This window comes from Liolophura sinensis, chromosome 13 (assembly GCF_032854445.1).
Source record: "Liolophura sinensis isolate JHLJ2023 chromosome 13, CUHK_Ljap_v2, whole genome shotgun sequence".
Taxonomy (NCBI): Eukaryota; Metazoa; Mollusca; class Polyplacophora; order Chitonida; family Chitonidae; genus Liolophura; species Liolophura sinensis.
The window spans coordinates 24147455-24156857 of NC_088307.1; the positions used below are offsets into that span (position 1 = coordinate 24147455).

General features: G+C 37.3%; 1 protein-coding gene across 1 annotated transcript; it reads left to right on the plus strand.

Moving 5' to 3' along the window:
* The first annotated feature begins 875 nt into the window (after positions 1 to 875).
* Positions 876 to 8892, plus strand: LOC135480655 (peptidyl-prolyl cis-trans isomerase-like 3). Its single transcript, XM_064760551.1, has 6 exons — positions 876 to 1000; positions 4487 to 4561; positions 5346 to 5439; positions 6260 to 6327; positions 7122 to 7240; positions 8319 to 8892. Exons 1-6 carry the CDS (start codon positions 998 to 1000, stop codon positions 8443 to 8445), a joined length of 486 nt encoding a protein of 161 aa, XP_064616621.1. The 5' UTR covers positions 876 to 997; the 3' UTR covers positions 8446 to 8892.
* Positions 8893 to 9403: the final 511 nt, after the last annotated feature.

Below are 9403 nucleotides of genomic sequence, written 5' to 3' on the forward strand. Positions count from 1 at the left end.
CATTAAAATGGCACTTGGTGCTTGGTGGCCTCACTCAGTAAAATGGGACTGGGTCAGGTATCACTCAGTATAATGTGACCCCCATCGAGTGTCAGTACAATGTGACTGCTTGGGCCTCAGTATAATGTGACTGCGTGGGGTCTAAGAATAATGTGATTGCGTGGGGTGTCTTATCTGGTGTCTTTCTGCTACAAGTGTTACTTCAATGGCGGCAGCACTTTGGCGGCATGTACAAAAGGCTCCGCATCACCATTTTGCTGTAAAATTGTTTAGTATTACTTCAGTAATAACTCAAGCATACATGTACATATGCAATTACATATATTCAGTTCGTAAAAAGTCAATTAATCTGAAATTTCATTCACATAAAAATTTCAGGTGTTTTTTTTCATTAACTGCTCACTGTTCTATACAACACTTCACTTTTCTCTACTTATAATTAAATTTTATTGATTAACAGAAATGGAACTCCTAGGTAAACCACCAACGTTTGCGTGAAATATATATGTGATTTACTTTTTTGCTGTTAGAAACCAACATCACCTTCTATTGATAGCTTGTCAATGCAAGATCTGCAGAAAGAAAGAAGTGACGGATAAGCATCATTCATAGACTACAGTGTTATCAAATTCAGACTGGTGATTCCGGTGCCAATGTATGTTCCTGTGTGATTGCACGAGAGGACAGCCTCGGTCAATCATGCTAAAGTGGAAAGACCGACTATAAACAAATATTCTTAGCCCAGTTACACAAGTACATCACCTATTCATCTTATGTGCGCTGGTTTTGCGTCGTGTGCTAGGCACGCCATGCTTTATCCGTCATGTGCTAGGGCATACCGTATGGAACAACTACTGTCGGCAAGAGACCGGAAATAGAGCTGGGTTTTAAGTATGGTCATTTCCTTCCGGTATTACAAGGGCTAAGGTTGACGGCTGCTGTAGTACAGTGTTCGTACCAACAACGCACGTGGATTTGTTTTGGTGGCGTTGTAGTTATGGTAAGGTCGCATTACTGTAGCAATCAGGACATTTTAATCAGGTCACAACTGTCTCAAACTGTCAACACCATAATTCAGATTTAAAACTGCGTGGTTCCTTTGTCTGAATGACAAAAAGTACTTTATTGCATTTCATGGACTGGATGAAAACAGATCTTGTTATTGTTACAACAACAACATAATCGTGCTCTGAAGACAATGTACATAAATCAGTTAGGCCTATACGATGGAGGTATGTATAGAAGGAAGAACAAATTGCCCAGTTAGCCCAGCGAGCCAGCCGCTGTGTCTTTCTACTCTGAATGAAACCTCCCTCGGCCAGGCAATCTGTGGTCCAATGTAGGATACCGCGCGTCACAAAAGGGCATCCGCGAGCGTGAGCCGTTCGTCTCGAAAGAGATCCCACCATGCGCACTTACTTTGAGTAAAAAGCGTCAACTCCAAATTCTGCACCCAACAAAGATATAGTGAGGTTGTATTTGTGCGTCTAAGTGGGCATTTTAATCACATCTATAGAACTATTGTATCGGAAGATGTAGTATGTAAAGGACAGCGATATTTATTCAGCTGTAAGGAACATTGTTTATTTTTTCACTATTTTCCGGTGTACAAAGTGCTTTAAAATTATGTTTTGCATGTTTTGTTTGTGGCATTTACCTGGTGCTGACGGATTACGGACCCTGGAAAAATTGGTCATGTTTGAGTTCCATAAACTCACATTTCCGCACAACTAATGATATCTAGTTTAGAAATATAAGATCGAGCAAATACTTAACTGTATGTGCACATGTGCCATTTTAGGTCCCCATAAGCGGTTTGTGAACAAGTTTGAGTTTTGTAAACTCTACATCCCTGTATTTCTCGAAAAGCACTGTTGGTCAGCTTTTAGGTGCACGTGCACAGCCCCCTCTGATTTTAAGTGTATAACTCACTGAAGAGGATGACCTGCTGTGAATACATGCCTCTCTGCCTCTCAAGGTTTGTTACCTTCCTGCTAATGTTTGTCCATACGCAGTCATAACATTAATGTATATATGTAAATAGACAATCTTGCATTGTAAAACAAAAAAACAATTACCAGTTTAAATGATTTAATAAAAGTGCTGATTTGACGGGCCATGATATCCGAAAGGGAAGTAGTGGCTCTAAAACCAGTATTTCAGCAACAAAAATTGTCTATATAAGACGTGAGCCACTGCTTACGGACACATTTATGTACCGTCGTGGCAGGGGTTAATAAACTTTGGTTCATTGAAATGGAATATGAGCATGTCTAACTCCCATCGGACAGGAATGTCGTCCTTTTTTAAACCTCCACAGGGATAATATATATGTTGGCGGCACGTTGTTTTATGACTATTTAAAAATGGCTCTTTATGATGAAATCTAAGAATTGAAAATTCAAATCAACGACATGAAGTTGAGTTTTCTTTGCACGAGTAACTGCATCAGCAGATGGCCACTATTTTATCCAGATTTGATAAGGAGTTTCCAGGTGAAATGGTCCAAAGCCAAAATATGTATTCCAAATCATCATCAGGGAAACAGAAGAAATGAGACATAAACAGCCTTGATTTTGTCAAATATGAAGACAAAACATATCGACGGAAATTCCAACATGATTTGTATGTCATGGTGAAAATATTAATGCATCACATTTCAATTCACTGCATTGAAGCACTGTGACCTACTCATGTCCGTTACTGAAAGGGAACTAATGAATCGATGAAAAAGTTATTAAATCGATGAAAAAGTCTTTATATTAGAACTGTTTAAAAATATACTTAAAAAAAAACCTTTCTAGTGTTTTAGTCCATGGGCCAGACATGATATTGGTACCAGCTGAGGTGGCCAAACCTAATTGGTATCAACATGTTTGTAGGGTCAGTAGAAGTAAATTAAGACATGATAGCCTTTCTGCAATGGTAGCTTTATCATACATTTTGATAAAATGAAAAATCACCTTACAAGGCGTTGCGCAAATGACAAAAAGCAAGAGAAAGGTCAGTATATCGTGGACTCTCGGTTAGTAATATTATAAGACCAATTTAAAAGGGTGGTTTGTATTGTTTATTAAACAAAGATTTAGCAGTCCACATTTTGTCTTTATTTCATATACACTATTAGCTGAATATTGAGTTGACGTGTACATTTACATGTAGAATTTGCAAGGTTTATATGTTCATCTGTGTACTTGTTTTATTAACAACCTTTATTACCATGAGTTAAGGTAGATTAGCTCAGGTAAGTAAACATTTGTGTCATTTCCTTATACCTGTGATCTACAAGTCTCAAAACTACAATGTCAGAGCTTTGATCAGATATTTTGACCCTCCATTAAGAACACTTGTAATTGAAAGTTCCACCATTGGAAGGACTCTGTAGGTAATACTGTAGAGTGTAAATGTCTACTTTAAAGTTAGACAAAGAAAAATAAATACTATTATGAGGCATATGTCAGATGAAATACTTTTCTTTCAATTTTTTTACAACATGGTAAATTACCTTTAAAACACTGGATACTTGAGTGGAATCATTCTGATCATAGTGTGAACAGTGACGTCACATAAGGTTTTTTGCCAATGGATAAATGCAGTCTGCTAACTACTACATTAAAATGCACAGGGATTCTACTGATGGACTATAAGCATCCCCGAGGCCTGGTCTGTTTGCATTGTTTTAATGTGATTGGATGTTAAATGTGATGACAACACAGTATTTTGAGTAATTCTGGACCAGTGACATCTAATAAATTGCAATTAACATCACTGAATATTTTTTAACCTGATTCTGCTTAAGCCATGGTGCTAGGGGCATATAAATTGCTACCATTTTTGCTGCAAAAGTTAATGAAAATGCACATTGAAAAACTTTTCTTATAAGGAATGTTCTCCTTCCTAGTTCATCATAATGACACCTCATTATAGACAGAACAATGTTACATTTCATAGTTTTGAGCAACCAAGTTTCTCACAAGGAACAGGAGGTGATAAATAACATGGAGCTAAATGGGCAAAATGCTGATTTTTGCTGATTCCCAAAATTAAAGTACAACAGGATAGTAAAACTACAATGTCCGAAGGCTTGATACATTCTGATTACTTTTCCCCGAAAGCATTTCTTAACTGAAAGCTATATTTTTCACGTTTTATGGTAAAGTCCTCGTAAAGACCTATCTAACCTGGATTAAATTTGCTTTGTTTTCACCTCCAGTACTCTAGTCACATGACCAAAAAGTGTGATGATGATTGGCTCAAAGCAGTATGACATCGCTGTAAAACTGTGAAAAAAAAAAATAATAATAATGTAAATAAAAATATGAGACCTTCCCGTTAATATTCTTATTCTGCCTTTTTAAAATCTGTCTAAGCAGTCAATGCTTTTCAAAATTAAAATCAAAATTTGTTTTTTAAAATTAAAATTTTTCAGAATTTACATAATTTATATGTGAAGTACAGTATACGGTGTGCATCTTTTCTTTTACAGTCGGTCACTTTTCACACAGATGTTGGAGACATCAAAATGGAGTTATTCTGTGAACAAGTGCCAAAAGCTTGTGAGGTATCTATCTTACTTTTACTGTTTATGACGGCTTTGATGGCCTAATGGTTAGATCGTTGGCCTCAGCGATCGAACCCGGGTTGGGTCATACCAAAGACTTTAAAATAGTGCTTACTGCTGCCGCGCTTGGTGCTCAGCACTGGTAGTACAGAGCGAAGAAACGTAAGTTGTTGTCCCGGTGTCAGTATAATGTGACTGGATGGGGTGTCATGTCTAGTGTCTTCGGCATGATGCTTCAGTGGCCGCACCTCTTTGGTATCATGGACTCATGCTGCCACAAGAAGGCACAATATATGACTCATCATCGTCATATGATTGAAGAAAAGCATGATATTAAATCCCAAGCATACATACATACATACTGTTCATGATATTTTATAACTGGTGTGTCAGTACTATTAAAGACTTGACCAGGTGTCTGAAATTTTGTTAGTTATGCATTACTGTATATTCTGAGATCACTACAGTTGTGCTTATTAGTTACTGGTAGTATCAGGAAGTAAGTTGTTTTTTTCAAACCTGGAACTATTTGTATGTGATTTTACCTGCTGTAATATGTATTGCATTAAACTGACATGTATTATGCAAAATTATGGTATGACAAAATTAGGAATTCGATACTGAAATCTTTTATGTATTTTTTTCTCCTTTGGTAACAATACAATATCAGTCTTAAAGAAAATTAGTACAAAAAACAGAATTGAATGGAAATGAGGCGAGATCTGTTTGCTTCTACAACTGACAGTTGTCTTCTTTCTCACCCCCACTCCCCACCCCCCATCAGAATTTCCTGGCTTTGTGTGCCAGTGACTACTACAACGACTGCATCTTCCACCGTGTGATCAAAGGCTTTATGATACAGACAGGAGACCCCACAGGTAAATCAGACACTGTTCAAAAGTTTGAGTATTAAGATATATTCATAATGCATGTATTGCCTGTGACCTTAGTCTTAGATGTACATTCCATTTGTTAAGTCATCTTTGTAAACATTATATGTAGGTCATAACCTGACCCTATCAGAAAAAAAATAGGATGGTTGTAGTGGACTCTTTTTTTTTTTTCTTAAATGGTGAGAAAGTTTTCACCAATTTCTAAGTTCTCATCATTTTTAAAATTTCAAATGAAAAAGCCATTAGTTATAAATCATCTAATGGTAACAGGTCACTTCTTAACAAACTACGAGAGACTGGTCTTCCGTATTTGAAATACCTTAATTCACCTAACGTGTGGAATGTAAAAATGCACTCTTTCAGAAGCATACATTAAAAGGCCATATATTAATACTTTTTATGCCAAGATTTAAGTTTTTCTAACAGAATTTCAAAAGAAAGAAAGTGACCCTATGAAGTGGATCACGCAATCAGAATCAAGCAAAATGCGTCACTTGAAAACATGCAAATTTTAGGTGAAATACAGTCACTAACAAGAGGCCTAACCTGACAAGAGGGATGACTGTTTTGGGGAGATGAATGAAGCTTCTGGTATTAATCAAACCTGGCTGTGAGAAAATAGCTGCTATTTGTTTTACCCCTCTCCATCTTGCCTTTCTTTTTTTCATACATGCAAGTATATTGGATATGTCAAATTTTCATATACAAATAACCTATTTTATGGCAAGTAGCGGATCACATGCCTGAAACTGAGATTAGACAAGAACAAGACACTAACTAATTTTTCACCTCATCTATGTCCCAGGGACAGGGAAAGGAGGGTCCAGTATATGGGGGGACAAATTTGAGGATGAATTTCGAGATGGATTAAAGGTATGTCAATTGAAGTGCTGCTTGTTCTCTATTAAAGGTACTGCTGTACTCTATATTAATTGTGTTGTAATTCTTTATCTTCAGTATTGTTTTGCACTGCAGTACTTTCTGTACTGTGTTTAAAAATGCTAAAGTTAACATGCTTTCCTCTTTTTATAGTGCTTTATTATAAATGTGTTTAAATTGCTGAAATAGGCCTGCTAAGCGTATGTTTAAAAATCAACTCTGTTGAAATTGCTGCAAAGAGGGGTGGGTGGGGGGGGGGTGCCTGGGAAAGCCTTGGAATTGAGTCAACAGAACGAAATCTGTTTTCCAACATCTGTGACGTGGCTTAATGAACTGTTGTGTATAGCATGTAGATGACTGAAAGTTCAAGTTAATTACCCTAATTCTTCTAAAATTATTCTGTTGTTACTATTGAACATAGAATATTACATTTCTTTACCCTTCTTTTGAAAAAGGAAAAGAAAAGAAAAGGAAAGATCTGAGTATGTTATTCATTAGATGGCCTGACTATGTGAGAAAAAAAGGAAACTCAATATTCATGCTACAGTTACATATATAGTGCCAAATGCCAAAAATGAGCAGACCAGGTGTCCCAAAAATTAGAAGAAATAGTGTAAGGCCATTTTACATGGCTTGAGGTTGTGTAAGTGTGGAATATTTATTCCATGTAGCCAGGAAAGTGTGAATATTAAGTCTTTAAAAGCCTGGAAAATTGAAATCTTTCAAGTGCACATTGAGCCCTTTTACACTGTCATAGTAACAGCTAGAATCTGTGTCTTTAATTACAGCATAATGTCAGGGGTGTGGTTTCCATGGCGAACAACGGGCCAGACAGCAACGGATCACAGTTTTTCATCACTCTCTCCAAACAGCAGCACCTGGACATGAAGTACACTGTGCTTGGCAAGTAAGTGGATGTCTAACTGGACACTAAACCTTCTGACTTTTGGGACACCTAGTCTGCTCTGTTTTGCCATTATTCGTGGAACTGTAGCAGGAATATTTAGTTTCTGTTTTTTTTTTTTTCACATGGCTAGTCCATCTAATGAACTGAATATTCATATCTTTACGTTTAAAAAAAACTGGGAGAGAAATGTAATTCTTTGCTTTCAGCACTACTAGTATCTGTCCTAAAAATTAGAAGCATTGGGGTATGAAACAAGACAACAATATACATTATACTTTACCATCTTTATTTATTGCCATCTAGGCCACACAAACAAGAAACGGACGAAATAATATTATTCAGATTCCACGGCCAATGACAGGATTGAACCCTCATCTTGGTTAGGACTTGAGCATCTTAACCAGTGAGCCACTGGCCATTCTTAGTATTAGATTTTCAGTGTAAAAGACATAACATTGCTGACAAAAGATGCCTCCAGATATCCTTTTTGTAGGTATTTATCATACAAAAATGATCGAAGAACAAGGACGGTTTATTCCTCATATAGATGCATATATGTAAATAAGATTAAGGATACATTGGATGTATGTAATTCTTTATTTTACTGACATATATCACACTGATATGAACATGTTTATCCAGTAGTTTTTTAACTTGATGGTAAAACTTGATGAATAGACAACAGCCATTAAGAGTTAAAGGGTTAGCTTTGTGTTTTAATTCAGAGTTTTAAACTTCATTAATCATGCTGGCTTCTTCTCCGGCCGTAAGCGGGAAGGTCTGCCAGCAACCTGCGGATGGTCGTGGGTTTCCCCCGGGCTCTGGCCGGTTTCCTCCCACCATAATGCTGGCCGCCATTGTATAAATGAAATATTCTTTACACAGTTAAACACCAATCAAATAATTAAATAAATAATAAACGTTATTAAAGTGATTAAGGTATGTACATGTGGATCATTACTCTTCACAGTGAAAGATTTCTTCATTTTGCTATAGATATAAAAAATATATCAAAAGTCTGAATATCTGCATTAAATAATGAAATTTGTTTTTTTCAAATTTGGCCTTTTTCTTGCAGGGTAATTGATGGCTTTGACACACTAGAGGAAATAGAGAAGGCCCAAGTGAATGAGAAAAATTACAGACCTCTGACAGAACTGAGGATACAGAGTGTGACGATTCACGCAAACCCGTTGGCTGGCTAAAAGGATTAGACTTCTGACAGAACTGAGGATACAGACTGTGACGATTCACGCAAACCCTTTGGCTGGCTGAGAGGATTACAGACTTCTGACAGAACTGAGGATACAGTCTGTGACGATTCACGCAAACCCTTTGGCTGGCTGAGAGGATTACAGACTTCTAACAGAACTGAGGATACAGTCTGTGACGATTCACACAAACTCGTTGACTGGCTGAGAGGATTACAGACTTCTGACAGAACTGAGGATACAGTCTGTGACGATTCACGCATACTCATTGACTGGCTAAGAGGATTACAGACTTCTGACAGAACTGAGGATACAGTCTGTGACGATTCACACATACTCATTGACTGGCTGAGAGGATTACAGACTTCTGACAGAACTGAGGATACAGACTGTGACGATTCACGCAAACCTGTTGGCTGGCTGAGAGGATTACAGACTTCTGACAGACTGAAGGTACAGACTCAGTCAATTCACACAAATACTGTCAGCTGGCTGAGAGGATTACAGACTTCTGACAGAACTGAGCATACGAACTGTGATGATTCACACAAACCAGTTAGCAGGCGGAGAGGATTACAGACTTCTGATAGAACTGAGGATACGAACTGTGATGATTCATGCAAACCCGTTAGCTGGCTTAGAGAATTTGAATTCACGCCAACAGGTTAGCTCCTGAGAGAATTACATCCTGAGGGAAATGAGTATACAAACTGAACAATTCATGAATATGCATTAGCTGGCTGAGAGAAATACAGATGGAATCATACCAGTGGGCTGAAGACATTAACACAAACCAGTTTGGCTGGGAGACAGAATTTCAAAGTACATCTGAGACAAGTACATACAAAGGCTCTAGGTATTAAGTTGCTAAGAGAACTAAAAGACACTTTAACAGTGCAATCCCTCGCCCCAGTAAACTGTATAAATTCCCTTAATCTCTGCAGATAAACTA

Bases quoted from the DNA above. Each gene is read 5' to 3' on its own strand.
- LOC135480655 (XM_064760551.1), top strand. The intron at 5,440-6,259 runs GTAAATCAGACA...TCTATGTCCCAG, and splicing joins ACAGACAGGAGACCCCACAG to GGACAGGGAAAGGAGGGTCC. The intron at 6,328-7,121 runs GTATGTCAATTG...CTTTAATTACAG, and splicing joins AATTTCGAGATGGATTAAAG to CATAATGTCAGGGGTGTGGT.